General features: G+C 44.9%; 1 protein-coding gene across 1 annotated transcript in view; it reads left to right on the forward strand.

Moving 5' to 3' along the window:
- The window catches only part of LOC133554472 (chemokine-like protein TAFA-2), a 334073-nt gene that overhangs the window by 267328 nt on the left and 48929 nt on the right, over positions 1-17816 (forward strand). Inside the window, exon 3 of the mRNA XM_061903290.1 lies at positions 16261-16410. Coding sequence (XP_061759274.1) covers positions 16261-16410 — 150 coding nt within the window. The remainder of the gene's footprint in view (positions 1-16260; positions 16411-17816) is intronic.

Here is a 17816-nt window from a genome sequence, read left to right on the forward strand (position 1 = left end):
TTCTCTAGTGACTCAAAGCACTTTACATAGTGAAACACAATATCTATTTTTTTGTTTTTTTACATTTAAAACAGTGTGGGTGGCACTTGTTTATCGTGGTTAATTAGGACAGGACATGACAACAATAAACAAAACTTAGATTAATATTAATAAATCCTATTAACAAATCCCATATTTCCATTGTTGCAGCATAAAAAAATGTGTACATGTAACAGGTTACTGTATGTATTTGATTCCACTTGTTCGGGCAAGGGTTTATGTGAGTGCTTAAACGCGCCTTCTCTCAGACATGGGCTATAATAGGCTGGACTGGCACTACAGCCGCCAGTTCAATACTGCCATGATGAAGGTGAGTAGATTAGCGCTGCTCAAATACAAACACATTCATTCATTTTCTACCGCTTGTCCCTTTTGGGGTCCCGGTGGGTGCTGGAGCCTATATGGGGGGGACGGTTTGGCGAAGTTGGGAGAGTGGCCGATCCAGCAATCTGAGGGTTACTGGTTCAATTCCCACCTTCTACTAGCCTAGTCACGTCCGTTGTGTCCTTGGGCAAGACACTTCACCCTTGCTCCTGATTGGTCCCGGTTAGCGCCTTGCATGGCAGCTCCCACCGTCAGTGTGTGAATGTGTGTGTGAATGGGTGAATGTGGAAATACTGTCAAAGTGCTTTGGGCTCCTTAAAAAGCGGTAGAAAAGTGCTATACAAGTACAACCATTTACCATTTTACCATTTATCTCAGCTGCATTCGGGCGCTAGGCAGGGTACACCCTGGACAAGTCACCGCCTCATCACAGGGCTCAAATACAAATGAATAGCCAATTAGCTTTGATGCTAACATGATGTACTATTTTTTTTGTGTTGTATTGAGGCTCAATGTATTCCAGAAATTAAACGGTGTCCAACTTTCTAAATATGTTTTTTTTCCAACATAATCGGAGCCTTATAAACATGAAGTAACAACCGTACTGTCACCTTTACACTTGTTTCATCCACTATAGTGGCCTTGAATGTGTTCTACTGTAGATTACAGTACCCACTGGTAGCCCAAAGTTTAGGCAGCCCTGCCCGAAGAATCCTCCAAGCGTCGTTGTTATGACCGTCACTCGGCTACTACAAAACGGAGACAACGTAAAAATGTCCCATCCTGGGTAATTCTTCTAAATTGGTGCTGAAACCACAGGCATGTGTTAATTTGTAAAACTTGGTCAACTTGACAGTCGCAGCTATGATCATTAGCTTTGATGTCAGCATTCTGTGTTTGCATTGCATGTCTGCATTGTAATTTCACATTACTTAAGCCAAAGCTGTGTTATTGAGGTCGAAGAAGAAGTGCATCGAAGGAGTTAAATTTCTGCTTCGACCAGACTATTACAGATAGCAGTCTTAGTCTAAAGTGCCGTGTCACATGCGTAGCTCTTGCCGTTTGATATCGGTTAAATCGAAGGCTCATCAATGAGGAAATGTGTTTTTGATGAGGCAAGATAAAGTCTATCAAAAAAGTTGGTTTGCCAAAAAGTGGTGAACTTGAGATTTTCGCAGTAAAGCACCATTGTTGGCATTGTGTTGTAATTTGATAAGGTTCACCATTAACCCAGTACAAAAGTCCAGCTCGGTAAATATTTTTTGATTGACAAAACATAATACTAACGAAAACAAGACAACTACTGCAATTGTTTACGTATAAAATACAAATAAAACTGGGTTCAGCATTTAATTTAGGCCGAAAACCTGTGAAATATGGTACAAATAAAGGGTACCCATGGCTTTGATATAACGAGCGATCGAGGCAGGACTGTGTCAAAGGGGAACTGCGCTTTTTTTGGAATATTGCTTATTGTTCAAAATCATTATGCATGTATGTATTTAAAAACAATTCATTCTATCTTGAAAACAAACATAAATAAAAGTCTGCATAATACAGAGCCAATGGGAAGTCCTCTATTCCAGTGGTTCTCAACCTTTTTTCAGTGATGTTCCCCCAGTGAACATGTTTTTTAATTTAAGTACCCCCTAATCAGAGCAAATCATTTTTGGTTGAAAAAAAGAGGTAAAAAAGTAAAATACAGCACTATGTCACTGTTTCTGATTTATTAAATTATATTACAGTGCAAACTATTGCTCATTTGCAGTGGTCTTTCTTGAACTATTTGGAAAAAAATATATAAAAATAACTAAAAACTTGTTGAAAAATAAACAACTGATTCAATTATAAATAAAGATTTCTCCACATAGAAGTAATCAGCAACTTAAAGTGGCCTCTTTGGGGATTGTAATAGAGATCCATCTGGATTCATGAACTTAATTCTCAACATTTATTCACAAAAAAAGAAATCTTTAACATCAATATTTATGGAACATGTTCACAAAAAATGTAGCTGTCAACACTGAATATTGCATTGTTGCATTTCTTTTCACAGTTTATGAACTTACATTCGTATTTTGTTGAAGTATTATTCAATAAATATTTTTATAAAGGATGTTTGAAATGTTGCTATTTTTAGAATATTGGCATACCCTCAAACACCCCCAGTGGTACGCATACCCCCATTTGAGAACCACTGCCCTATTCCACACAGAAAACCCAATAAATAACCCTCTAAATAGTGACAACAATACTCCATATACATTTTGTGACTTGAATATTGACCAAGGATTAGTGATATTGTTTTCATAACCGCTAACGCAGGGAAACTATTTATAGCGGCTCTGTGATCACCAGCTTGTGTGCTAATGTTGACATCATCAGCTAATGAGCTGTTTTCTCTCGTCGGAGCTTGTGGAAGTTTATTGCCGATAATAAATAATGCCTCTCACTTTGATAGTAGAAAGATGAGGAAACAATCTGACAAGTTGGTACACTTTGACAGCCAATTTAGACCGGGAAATGACGTAAAGACACGAAAAGACGCTCGGTTTCACCCCCACTTTTTTTGCGGGGATTACGAGTCGTTCTTCATCCGAACAGGAATTTAACAAAAAAGAATAGTGAGCACCTTATCATGCAGCATTTATCTGCGTTACCTGCCTCTCCAGACTACGAGGAAGGGGAAAAATCCTAAGCGGAATCAAAAAAATATATTAATTGTCATTATCCCACATAACAGGTTTGGACTATCGTTCTTTTTCTGTGTTCTCACTATTACGTCCTGTTTCAGACTCTTATTTTGTAGTTTCTATATCTTGTATGTTAGAGTGTTTCACCTACACTCTTGTGTGAAGAAGCTGGAAGTGCACCTGTTTTCTATTGTTAATTCGGGTTGAATTTAGTTTGGCTTTGTCCCTTGCTAGTTGCTGGATCAGTGTTTTTTTTTTTTTTGCTTCCTATCTCCAAGTATTTGTGCTTAGCACCTCTAATCTGCATGGACTTTATTTTACATCCTATGCCTTTTTTGTGCAGGTCCCCGCTGTTTCGTTCAAACCACTCGTATTTTCCCTTATAAAAGGGCTTCCCACCTGCACATCGCTTCCCATTTCTGTAGTCTTGCAGTCTACAATTATTTTTGCATGGGCATACATTGCCATAATATGAAACTTGCAAGGTCACTGTCTTACATTGGCGACAAAACCGTTAAACATCACAGTAGGTAACAGGTTTTCAGAAATTGTAAAGCATTTTCAATTACCAGTAGTCATAAACGTTTCTGTAGCCGTTTGAGACTTACGCTGAGGTAGCATAAGCCAAGTGAGCATTTCTTGGTCCCTATAAATAGAGAAGCAATTTTCAGTCTTTGCAAGTGTGTAATCAATATGCTTACAAAACTGTATTGGACCATGGAAAGTCTCTTGAAATGGTTCATGCATGGACACACACATATTTTCAGGTTTGTTTACATACGCTTTCAAGGTCCAGTTGAAGTGGTGTGACAGCTCGGGCCTCAGTGTGATCACTCATGCGTAGTTTTACTCACTGAAGATGCTTGCGTTTTTGTACAGTATGTTTGCATTTACGAGTTCCTTACAGCTACAAGGTTTTGCAGAAAATAAAATTGAAAATTTTGATTGCTTTGCAAGGTCATGGCTCCAAATATGTTTTTCAGCCTAGAGGAATTTTACTCATCTTACAAAGTGAGGACGCTACAGTAGAATGGAGTGCTAATAGGTCAACCTAATCTCATCATCCGGCTTGCAATTCTTCCACAGTGTGTTCCACATTAAAGACATTTGATGCCATTTGTTAACAAATGCAAAAATGAAAAGTGTCTAAAAACGGGGCTGTATTGTTTTTTTCTTATCCATCTGCATTGCATGAACTGGGAGCACTATGGTCGGGTGTGAGTGTAAGGTGTTAGTCTGTTGGCGTGGATGTTCCTTGGCTTCCTCGTACACCAGCACATGCCAAAAAAACTTATCAAGCCTGCGAGGAAAATGCAATGCAAATGTGATGCCAATTAGGATAATGCAAAGAGAAAGGGAGCAGGGAAGAAGAACAAGTATCAAATAAGACTGACTTGTTTCAATGAAGGGTATGAAGATGCAAGATAGAATGAATTACACACTCTCTGCTCTTCTGTATGAGATAATATAAAAAGGAACCATGAATGAACATTTCCTCATCCTGCTGTAATGTAGAGATTACCGGTAATATGAAGTGCTTTGTTTTGGACCAGTGGTTTTCAAACTGTTAAAAATCACTTGGCTCTCCAAGTACCCCCATATGAAATACCATTAAAATACAGTAGCGTGGTTGACTTAAGTATTCATTAAGGCAAAGGTTTTATTTTAATAGGTGTATTCAACATTGTTGGCCACTGTAACATTACACACAGTTTGAACAGTAACACTGTGTTTGGATATAAAAAATAAAACACTGTACTTAAATAATGAAACAAATCTTTGGCGTTTGAGAACGGTTTGGGAATCACTATTTTAGATAACAAAAGTATGTTGTGCAGAAAATCTATTACCCTAAAACGTGATAAAAACTCCATCCATCCATCCATTTTCTAGCGCTTGTCCCTTTTGGGGTCGCGGTGGATGCTGGAGCCTATGCCAGCTGCATTTAGTCGGAAGGCAGGTTAAACCCTGGACAAGTCTCCACCTCATCACAGGGCCAACACAGATAGACAGACATCTTTCACACTCACATTCACACACTAGGGCCAATTTAGTGTTTCCAATCAACCTATCCACAGGTGCATGTTTTTGGAGGAGGGAGGAAGCCGGAGTACCTGAAGGGATCCCACACAGAAAGATCCCGAGCCCGGGATTGAACCCAGGACTGCTCAGAACCTACGTACTGTGATTCACATGCACTAAATCCTGTTTCACCGTGCTGCGTGATAGAAACTCCAATTCTCAAAAATGATACAGCCCCAATTTAGCCTGGGATGGCTCTGGCAATAGTTGTTTATCTATTTGTGTCCTGTAATTGACTGCTCATCAGTCCATTATGTACTCTGCCTCTCGCACAAAGTCAGCTGGGATAAGTTCAGCTCACCCATGACCCAAAGCAGGATAAGTGATGGACTAAGGGTTTTCTTTAAAGTAATTACTGTCGTTGTTTTAGCCTAAAAATCATGGGAAAGCTACACTGGCTTGTAAAAAATCACCTAGTAATGTCAATTTGCATCTTAAACCATTGCTCAAATGTTAATTGCACAATCCTCTTGAAATAATTACACATTGTTTTCCATTTTTTTATGTTATTTATACAGAAATAAAACTTTAGAAAATATCAAATAAAAAACAAATATTATTAGTGAACATTTTCTTGCCATCTGAGAAGACAACCAACTTCAGGACACACAAGGCTTTGCTGACAAAATAAAACATGTATGATTTAATGGCAGGCATAATTAATTGATGATAATTTGGTCTAATTTAATTTGATAAAGGTCACATAGTAAACAAAAGTGATCCTATGGGTGTCATTATTGTGTGGCTCTGGTGTATACACAGTGAAAAAGGTCATTGCTAAGATCCTTCCTATTTAATGTCTAGAGCAGGGGTCTTCTTTGTTTTCCAGGCCACTGGAATTAGTCCTGTAAGTACCTTGTTAACCTGCAGGTGTCTTTCCCTTCTGCTTGTGTTTTATTAGTTTTTTATTTTTGGTCAATTTACATATTGAACTGTTAGCTTTAAATGGGCTCCCAAACAATCGCGGTGAACCAGAAAGAGCTCTGTGAATGGCACAGGTGAAAAAACAGGTGCCCTGCCTAGAAGAACTCCTGTGTTTGCATTGCCGACCGAAAGACGTCTTATCTTATTACCAGATCAATGCTCATGTGTGTTTAAGACATTTACAATTGTGGAAACATTATCATTCTATATTTTTAAAATTATTTGTATTCATCATATACTATCCATCCATCCATCCATCAATTTTCTACCGCTTGTCCCGTTCAGGGTCACGGGGGCTCGCTGAAGCCTATCTCAGCTGCGTTCGGGCGGAAGGCGGCGTACACCCTGGAAGATTCGCCACCTAATCACAGGGCCAACACAGATAGACAGACAACATTCACACTCACATTCACAGCGGCCAACTTCATGTACTATATTCTATTAATTATATTTATTTTTTTGTACTATATTTTTATAAAATATGTCTTAAAAATATATATTTTTCAATATATTTAACCAAAAATGTCATGATCCTCCTGCAATATAAAGCAGATGATGTTGTTGTGGCTTTTGCAGCCCTTTAAAACACTTGTGATTAAGGGCTATATACAAATAAACTTTGATTGATTGATTGATATCGCCACAGTCCGCTAAGGGGTCACAGAGCCTTGTTTCAAAACCTCTGATCTAGAGCTAATTTCAACTGCATTTGGGTAGATAATCCGACGCTCAGTGGCCTAGTGGTTAGAGTGTCCGCCATTGTGAGTTGAAACCCCGGCCGAGTCATAACTCAGACTATAAAAATGGAGCCATTACCTCCCTGTTTGGCACTCAGCATCAAGGGTTGGAATTGGGGGTTAAATCACCAAAAAATTATTCCTGGGCGTGGCCACTGCTGCTGCTCACCCACTCCCCTCACCTCCCATGGGGTGAGGGTGATGGGTCAAATGCAGAGGATAATCTCACCACACCTAGTATGTGTGTGTGACAATCATTGCTACTTTAACTTTAACTTTTAGTAGTACATAAAATTGTAGTTGATATGAAATTGTTGTCAAGGAGTGGTGGTGACGAACCCCAAGATGCAGAGATGACAGGCTTGGAAAATGAAAACATGGTTTTCCATCCATCCATCCATTTTCTACCGCTTATTTCCCTTGGGGCCGCTGGTGCCTATCTCAGCTACAATTGGACAAGTCACCACCTCATCGCAGGGCCAACACAGATAGACAGACAACATTCACACTCACATTCACACACTAGGGCCAATTTAGTGTTGACAATCAACCTATCCCCAGGTGCATGTTTTTGGAAGTGGGAGGAAGCCGGAGTACCCGGAGGGAACCCATGCATTCACAGGGAGAACATGCAAACTCCACACAGAAAGATCTCGAGCTCTGGATTGAACCTAAGACTACTCAGGACCTTCGTATTGTGAGGCAGACACACTAACTCCTCTGCCTCCGTAAAGCCTAATGTTAAAAAAAAAGGCAAGGAAAACACAAACCAGGAAACAGCAAACAGGGACAGGAGTCGGGATCCAGGGAAAAGCTCTCAGCTTCCAAAAAAAAAAAGGCAGTCCACAGCATACAGCAAACAATACTCAAGCCCTCACTGGAGGGCAAGGCATGTTTAAATAATGCTTCTGATTAGTGCTCAGGCAGCAGGTGAGCGGTTGAACACCAATCAGAAGCAGGAGGATATAAAAAAGTAACCATGGTAACCAAAACAAACAAGGGTGCACAAAAAACAGGAAATGAAGGAGTCTTAAATTGAAAAAAAAAAAAACATAATCCAGACCACAGATCATGACTATTGTTTGTGGCTTGTTTAGAAGTAATGTTTCATATAATATATATAAGAACATTTGCGCAATACAGGCTACACAGTTGATACAAATCCTACAGATTACCCAATGCTGGTAAAAAAAAAAAAATTAAAGGCAGACAAATACAACCCGGTGTTTTGTATTTATCCATTTCTTGATAATGGGGTATACAAAGTATTTAAACGAGCTGTGTCCCTTTCCACTGCAGAGTCACTGACTATAGTTGATATCTCCGCGCCAAGTGCAGTACATGGCTGACTCTGATAAAACCAGGAAGGTAGCTTCTAATATCGGCGTGAAAAACCCTCATACATAAAACCATATATTTGCACATGAAACAAACATATGCAAATATGAAAGCAATTGTATGCCACTGTACTTTTTGCACCAGCTGAACTACGATAAGGCTGATTGTGCAAGACCACTTGCATATGAAAGACGGCTATCAAAAGGATTACATGGGGAACATACGAAGGTTCAACACATAATGATTTATTTTTTGCTTCCCAAAGGACTAGTGGTAGACATAAATCAAAAACATTGTGCAACTGCCTCAGTGTTTACATCAAACAAGGCTGCAAAGAGACCCGAACAGTCCTATACAGCAGTGTTTTTCAACCACTAGTGTGCCGAGAGATACAGTCCGGTGTGCCGTGGGAGATTATGTAGTTTCTCCTCTTTGGGTTAAAAATCTTTTTTGCAAACCAGTAATTATAATCTGCAAATAATGTGCCGTTTTTGAGTGTCGGTGCTATCTAGAGCTCAGCTGAGTAACCATTTTATTCTCCTCAATATCAGTAGGTGGAATCTGGTAGGTAACTGCTTTGTAGATGTCCAGAACATGTTGCGTTAGACGACAATGGTTTGTCGTGATCACAGTATGCAGACGACAGCAGAAGGCTTTGTGCAGGTAAAAATGTGTCAGATTCCTAAACCAAAAGCAAACAAACGGTTAGTGCCCCTAAGAAAAGGCCTTTAATCTTAGGGATGGCTATGCAGAATGGAACTAAAACTGAACTGGCAAAAGAGTAAACAAAAACAGAATGCTGGACGACAGCAAAGTCTAACAGTGTGTCGAGCAGAGACGACGTCCACAATGTACATCTGTACATGACACGACAATCAACAAATTCCAGACAAAAAAAAGATTGCAACAACTTAAATATTCTTAATAGCTAAAACAAACCAGGTGTGGGGAATAGCTCTCAAACAAAAAAAATAATAAAATACAACAGGAAAATACCAAAATCAAATCAACTTTATTTGTATAGCACATTTAAAATTTACCACAGGGGTAGCCAAAGTGCTGTACAAACCCCGTTTCCAGATGAGTTGGGAAATTGTGTTAGATGTAACTAGAAACGGAATACTATGATTTGCAAATCATTTTCAACCCATATTCAGTTGAATATGCTACAAAGACAATACATTGATGTTCACACTGATAAACATTTTTTTGTGTGTAAATAATCATTAACTTTAGAATTTGATGCCAGCAACACGTGACAAAGAAGTTGGGAAAGGTGGCAATAAATACTGATAAAGTTGAGGAATACTCATCAAACACTTATTTGGAACATCCCACAGGTGTGCAGGCTAATTGGGAACAGGTGGGTGCCATCATTGGGTATAAAAGCAGCTTCCATGAAATGCTAAGTAATTCACAAACAACGATGGGGCAAGGGTCACGAATTTGTAAGCAAATTGTCGAACCGTTTTAGAACAACATTTCTCAACGAGCTATTACAGAGAATCTGGAGAAATCACTGCACGTAAGCAATGATATTACGGACGTTTGATCCCTCAGGCGGTACTGCATCAAAAACCGACATCAGTGTGTAAAATATATCACCACATGGGGTCAGGAACACATCATGATACCACTGTCAGTAACTACAGTTGGTTGCTACATCTGTAAGTGCAAGTTAAAACTCTACTATGCAAAGCGAAACCTATTTATCAACAACACCAAGGAACGCCGCTGGCTTCGCTGGGCCCGAGCTCATCTAAGATGGACTGATGCAAAGTGGAAAAGTGTTCTGTGGTCTGACGAGTCAACATTTCAAATTATATTTGGAAACTGTTGACGTGGTGTCCTCCGGAACAAAGAGGAAAATAACCATCCGGATTGTTATAGGCGGAAAGTTAAAAAGCCAACATCTCTGATGGTATGGGGGTGTATTAGTGCCCAATGCATGGGTAACTTACACATCTGTGAAGGCACCATTATTGGTGAATGGTCCATACAGGTTTGGGAGCAACATATCTTGTCATCCAAGCAACACTATCATGGACGCTCCTGCTTATTTCAGCAAGACAATGCCAAGCCACGTGTTACAACAGCGTGGTTTCGTAGTAGAAGAGTGCGGGTAATTTCCTGGCCCACCTGCAGTCAAGACCTGTCTCTCATCGAAAAAGTATGGCCCATTATGAAGCGGAAAATACGACTGTGGAGGTCTTCCTCTTCCCCTCCGGATTCCTAGCGGATCACTGGGACCACAACACTTGATATCCGCGTCTTTATCAGAACAGTTTTTATTTTACATTCACATTCACATTCGTTTCCAAAGTCCCTCTATTTCTGCTCTCGGCAATCGGGTTAAATTTTTCTACAGTGTTCACTCTCTCTGCTTTTCAGCCGCTCAGTCTCCTCTGTCCTCACGAAGAAGGGCCCCCCTCATGGTCTCCGGCCCTGCTAATAAAGGGAACAGGTGATTAGATAACTCGTTCCAGCTGAGATTATCCACTCACCTGTTGGCTGCTTCATGGCCGGCCCTGCACACACCCCGCCCGCAGGGGACGCGAGACCACGCCCCTCCACAGGCCTCCACCGCCAGACTCAGGCCGGACCCCCGTCCGGCCGCGCCAACTCCCCCCCACCCCCCACAGCGGGGCGAGAGGAAGTCGGCCACGGCCATCTGCGTGCCCGGTCTGTGGACCACCCGGAAGTTGTAGGGCTGCAGTGCGATGTACCACCGGGTGATCTGCGCATTGGCGTCCTTCATTCGGTGGAGCCACTGCAGAGGTTTGTGGTCCGAGCAAAGACTGAAGGCCCGCCCCAGCAGGTAATAGCGGAGGGTCCCGATCGACCACCGGATGGCGAGACACTCCATCTCTATGGTGCTGTACCTCGCCACCGGTCTGACAACTTCCGGCTGATGTACAGCACGGGGCGGTCGACGCCCCCCACTTGCTGGGTCAGCACAGCCCCCAGTCCCCGGCTCGACGCGTCCGCCTGCAGACAGAAGGGAATATTAAAGTTTGGCATGTGCAGTACCGGTTCCTCGCAGAGTGCTGTTTTTACCTCCTCGAAACCCCGCTGGCACTGCTCCGTCCACTGGACCAGCTCCGGGGCACCCTTTCGGGTGAGGTCAGTCAGTGGGCTGGTCAGGTCCGCAAACCGGGGAATGAACCGGCGGTAGTAGCCCGCCAGTCCCAAAAACTGTCTCACCTCTTTTTTCGTCTTGGGGGGTGGACAGGCCGCGATCGCCGCCGTCTTGTCGACTTGTGGCTGCAGCCTTCCCCCCCTAAGTGGTACCCCAGGTACTGTACTTCCCTCCGCCCAATTGCGCACTTGGCCGGGTTGGCGGTGAGCCCCACCCGCCTCAGGGACTCGAGCACTGACCCCACCTGCCACATGTGCTGTTCCCAACTGCCACTGTGAATGATGACATCATCCAAGTATGCAGCCGCGTACGCCGCATGGGGTCGCAGCACCCGGTCCATGAGGCGCTGGAACGTGGCAGGCGCACCGAACAAGCCGAAGGGAAGTGTCACAAATTGGTACAACCCGTCCAGAGTGGAAAAGGCCGTTTTTCCTCGGGACTCTGGCGACAAGGGAATCTGCCAGTAGCCCTTGGTCAAATCCAGTGTCGAAAAAAACCGAGCAGCGCCTAGCCGATCCAGGAGCTCGTCGACCCGGGGCATTGGGTACGCGTCAAAACGTGATACCGCATTTACCTTGCGGTAATCCACACAGAACCGTATAGTCCCATCCTTCTTCCCTACTAAGACGATGGGGCTACACCAGGCACTGTGGGATTCTTCTATTACCCCCATCTCAAGCATGTTTTTTAATTCTTCCCGAACTACTTTGCGTTTGTGTTCGGGCAGCCGATATGGCCGAGATCGCACCGTAATCCCCGGGCTGGTCTCAATGTGATGTTGTATGAGATTCGTTCGTCCGGGCCGCGTGGAGAACACGTCAGAGAAGCTCCGCTGCAACTTGGCAACATCTTCCTTCTGCGCCCCCGTGAGCTGTTTGTCACAGAGAAGATGAGGGGGCGGGCCAGAGTGCGGGATCTCAGGGCCCAGCTCCTCCTCCTCTCTCACTACCGTCACCATGGAGACAGGCTCGGCCTCCCTCCATGCCTTCAGCAAGTTCAGATGATAAATCTGCGTGTCTCCGCGTCGGTCGGAGCGCCGAACTTCATAATCAACATCACCGACTTGCCGTGTGACCTCAAAGGGTCCTTGCCACTCTGCAAGTAATTTGGAGCTTGAGGTTGGGAGCAATACAAGCACCTTTTCTCCCGGTGCAAATTTGCTTAGTTGGGCCCCTTTGTTGTACGTGCGCTGTTGACGCTCTTGGGCATGGAGCAAATTTATACGTGATAAGTGCGCCACCTGGTGGAGTTTTGCCCGCATGTCCATGACGTATTTAATTTCGTTTTTGCTGGAGCTTGGACTTTCCTCCCAGCTTTCCTTAATGACGTCCAGCACTCCGCGAGGCCTCCGGCCATATAGTAGCTCGAAAGGTGTAAAACCTAGGGAGGTCTGGGGTGCCTCCCGCATCGCAAACATTAGGGGCTCCAACCACTTATCCCAATTGTGCTTGTCCTCGTGCATGAACTTACGAATCATGGTTTTTAGCGTTTTATTCAAACGCTCCACCAGCCCATCCGTTTGGGGATGATAAACGCTGGTGCGGATGGCCGTGATTCCCAGTAACCCGTATAGTTCTTTTATCGTGCGTGACATGAAGGACGTGCGCTGGTCGGTCAGGATCTCTTTCGGGATCCCGACCCGGGAAATGACCGTGAAGAGTGCTTGCGCCACACTCTTGGCTGAGATGGAGCGCAACGGCACTGCTTCGGGATACCGCGTTGCGTAATCCACCAGGACTAACACAAAGCGGTATCCCCGTGTGGTCGGAGAAAATGGTCCGATGAGGTCCATCCCAATTCTTTCGAACGGGACCTCTATGAGTGGTAATGGGCGCAAGGGGGCCTTCGGGATGGCCGCCGGGTTCACCAGCTGGCAGTCCGGACAGGCCGCGCACCACCGGCGCACGTCTGCCCGGAGGCCTGGCCAATAGAATCGGACCATGACCCGATTAAGTGTTTTATCATACCCCATGTGGCCAGATAGCGGGTTAAGATGGGCCGCCTGGAAAATCATTTCCCGGCGTCCTTTTGGCACCAACAATTGGGTGTGTTCTTCCCCGGTCTGAGTGTCACGGGTCACTCGGTATAACCTATCGCGAATAATTGAAAAATGGGGGAACACCCGCGCTTTCCCCTGGCGCACCAGCTGACCGTCGATGAAATCCACCTGGTCCCAGGCCGCGCGCAAGGTTTCATCGCGGGACTGCTCGAGGGGAAAATCCTCCGTAGGTTGCCATCGGAGGGCCGGAGGGGCCTCCCGCACAAACCCCCCCCCCGGTTCCCGCTCGGCCGTCGCCGATGAAACTGGGTCGCCACTGAGAGCCACGCGGATGCTCCCCTCTCCTACAGCCCGTGAACGCATCCCCACGCATTGCGCTACTAGCTGGTTAAACCCTGGCCAATTCGTTCCTAAAATTATGGGGTGCGTGAGGTGCGCGCTGGCGGCAACCTTGACACTATGCTTTTGGCCTCTATATTGAATTTCCACTGGCACAATCGGGTACTCGTGCACATCTCCATGAATACACCTAATTTTACCCCGTGTTGCGTGCCTCAACACCCCGGATCAAACCAAGTTTTGGTGGATCATGGACTGTTTGCAGCCTGAATCCACCATTGCCCGGTATGCACTCCCTTGTACCCTTACCGGGACACAGTATGTCTCCCCTGAATCGGGGGCGGGTGCTGGAGGCCCGACAACCTGTAACACCTGCCCCACCTCCATCATGGAGCACTCCCGGCGTACATGCCCAGGTTGGCCGCACTCCCAGCACACCGGCCCTGGGGTTCGAGGCGCCATCTGTGAGGGAAGCCCTCCATATCCAGCGCCGGTACCCTGCAATGCACAAGCAGAGGAAATGAGACTACCCCGGGGACCCCCCCTTGTTGTGTGTCTGTGGGTGCGTGAATGGGTGCGGGTGTGTGTGCTTTGGCATTGTTCTTCGGAGTGGGGAACCTGCTCCTTGGTTCCGGGTGGCTCGGCCGTGCGGGTGCGCTGCTCCAGGGACGTTCCTTACGGCGGTGTGACTCGTCGACGGGGTGCTGGTGTAGGCCTTTCGGCCGCTTTTTCCGTCGCCTCCTTCTGGACAGCCAGGTGGTCCTCCGCCAAGTTTACCGCCATCATCACGTCCTGGGGGCGGTGGTACCTCACCCATGCGGCGGTCCTGGTCGGGATGGCATCAATAAATTGTTCGAGGACAATCAACTCGAACATTTGACTGTCTTGCCAATTTGGTTGTAGCCACCGGGTGGCCGCATCCCTCAGTTGCTGCGCCAGCACGAATGGGCGGTCATTTGGGCCCAACCGCAGAGCGCGGAACCTCCGCCGGTGGTCTTCTGGATTGCTGCCAACCCGATCCAGTATGGCGCGGCGCAGGTTCGGGTACTGCATCCGGGTGGCCGCTGGGAGACTCAGGGCCGCCCGCTGCGCCTCCCCCGCCAGGAGTGGGAGCAGTTTCATTCCCCACTCCTCCTCCGGCCACCTGCACGCTGTTGCTGTGGCTTCGAACACCTCAAGGTACGCTTGAGGGTCCTCCCCCTCCCCCATGCGTTGCATCGAGGTCGACGCCCCCGTACCTGAGTCTACTCTGTCCATTAGGGCCTGCAGTAGTTGGGTCTGCTGCTGGCTCGCTGCCGATACCTCCGCCAGAACTCGTCCGAGCGCCTCTAGGGGTGTTGTGGTCGACATTTTCTTGGTCCTTGGGGCGCCACTGTGGAGGTCTTCCTCTTCCCCTCCGGATTCCTAGCGGATCACTGGGACCACAACACTTGATATCCGCATCTTTATCAGAACAGTTTTTATTTTACATTCACATTCACATTCGTTTCCAAAGTCCCTCTTTTTCTGCTCTCGGCAATCGGGTTTAATTTTCCTACAGTGTTCACTCTCTCTGCTTTTCAGCCGCTCAGTCTCCTCTGTCCTCACGAAGAAGGGCCCCCCTCATGGTCTCCGGCCCTGCTAATAAAGGGAACAGGTGATTAGATAACTCGTTCCAGCTGAGATTATCCACTCACCTGTTGGCTGCTTCATGGCCGGCCCTGCACACACCCCGCCCGCAGGGGACACGCGACCACGCCCCTCCACAACGACAGTGGAGACCCGGGCTGTTGAACGACTGAAGCTCTACATAAAACAAGAATGGGAAAGAATTCCACTTTCAAAGCTTCAACAATTACTTTCCTCAGTTCCCAAACGTTTATTGAGTGTTGTTAAAAGAAAAGGTGATGTAACACAGTGTTGAACATGCCCTTTCCCAACTACTTTGGCACATGTTGCAGCCATGAAATTCTAAGTTATATATTATTTGGAAAAAAAAAAAAAGTTTATGAGTTTGAACATTAAATATCTTGTCTTTGTAGTGCATTCAACTGAATATGGGTTTAAAATGATTTGCAAATCATTGTATTCTGATTGTATTTACATCTAACAATTTCCCAACTCATATAGAAACGGTGTTTGTACAACGGGCAGGTTAAAAATGAGAACCGAGCAAACACAACACAACACAAACAGAACATGATCAAAAATAAATAAATAGGAGTTTAAGAAAAGGACTAACACACTAAGCACGGGAGCACAACCAAAACACTCAAAATAAGTCACGGCGGGATGTGACAAGTCGTGACAGTACACCGACTTTGAGACAAGAGCTATAGTGATGCATAAGTTATGGTTTGAATTCTTATCCAACAATTGCGACAACGACTTTTTATATTCTACTGAGTTTCATTTCCTAATTATTTCTGCTGGTGGTGTACCTCCGGATTTTTTTCAATGAAAAACATGTGCCTTGGCTCAATAAAGATTGAAAAACACTGCTATACAGTCTCAAATGTGTCTTTTAGTCCCTCTGTATACCTGGGTCACATTGTGTTGTGTATGACAATGTTATAGATACTCTTTTACGCCTTTTCACATCCTAAAATGATACAGTTTATGATATAACCGTTAACGTACTGTGGGTGTGTGTTTCTGTGTCCTCAGTGCACGTCAAGGCGGGCACGTGCGAGGTGATCGCTGCCCATCGCTGCTGTAACAAGAACAAGATCGAGGAGAGATCTCAGACTGTCAAATGTTCCTGCTTCCCTGGACAGGTTGCTGGCACCACTCGGGTCATGCCCTCCTGTGTTGACGGTGCGTGCCACTGAGTGTGTATTTTCTGCCTTCCCGCATTAACATAAGAAAGGCGACTCAATATTGTGTACTGACAAAAACAGTGATGTTCGAAAGATTGGTTGACCTTCACTGTTTCCGTACAATGGACCTGGGGCGCTTGTTCTCTTTAACAGAACATTTTTGGTATTGATTTTAAGAGTGCTCCTTCTCATGCAGGCACAAACCTGCTTACCTGCCGACTCCGGCAATTTGATGTATACGATCAATCTACGAAAACACCCACAAGCCCAATAGACCCATTGATGTGTATTTTCCTAAACGCAATGACTTCAATATAATCCATAAAACTTTGTCTCTCAGACAGACATTTAGACTACATTTACACTGGGCATAAGCAACGATGTCCACTGTTGTCGATCACTCTAAATCTCACTATCATTAGGGATGGGCACCGAAACCCGGTTCCACAATGGTACTGGTACTGGTTCTCACGGTAATAACTGGACCAAAACAAGAAGAAGCTATTGATGACTTATTCCGGTGCTAAGTGAATGCGGTCTAATCAACCTCCAACAAGTGCTGATATACAGTAGGTGGTGATATTGAACAAAAAAACATTCTTTTAAATCAGGGGTCTGCGATGAGGTGGCGACTTGTCCAGGGTGTACCCCGCCTTCCGCCCGATTGTAGCTGAGATAGGCACCAGCGCCCCCCGCGACCCCAAAGGGAATTAGCGGTAGAAATTTGATGGATGGATAAATCAGGGGTGTCAAACGTACGGTCAGAGGGCCGGATCAGGCCCGCAGGATGACTTTGCTTAGTATGAAAATCAACCTGAAATTTTTGAAAGAAAGACACAGCTGTTCTAAATGTCTCCACTGGATGCCGCAATAGCAATTATTTGTATCTTTGTAGATGATGCAACATATGTACAAAATAAACCACATGATGTTGGTACATCAGTCGAGGAAAATGATCAAACTGCATAAATAACATACTGTAATGTATCTTGATAGATTGAAAATTAACACCAATGAGTTGACTGATGAATATTATCACATAATTTATTCAGGGTAAATAAATAACGACAAAGATAGAATAGTAATAACCCGCAACATATAAGTATAAAAAAAAAAACCTACAACATTATGATTTGTACATTTTCAGAATGTGCGTTTTCTATTTTCAAACAAAGATCTGAAGTTGTCTTTATTTTTAAGCCGTGACTTTACCAGTCCAGTCCACTTGGGAGTAGATTTTTCTCCATGTGGCCCCTCATCTAAAATGAGTTTGACACCCCTGTTTTAAATGATGTAGTGTCCCGACTGAAGCGCACATTGTCCAACGCTCTCTTTGAACTACAGCAGCCCTCACAACATTGTTTTCACCACAGCGATATCCTAAACAGTAGACACAACAACACT

The sequence above is a fragment of the Nerophis ophidion genome, linkage group LG06 (assembly GCF_033978795.1).
Source record: "Nerophis ophidion isolate RoL-2023_Sa linkage group LG06, RoL_Noph_v1.0, whole genome shotgun sequence".
Classification (NCBI taxonomy): domain Eukaryota; kingdom Metazoa; phylum Chordata; class Actinopteri; order Syngnathiformes; family Syngnathidae; genus Nerophis; species Nerophis ophidion.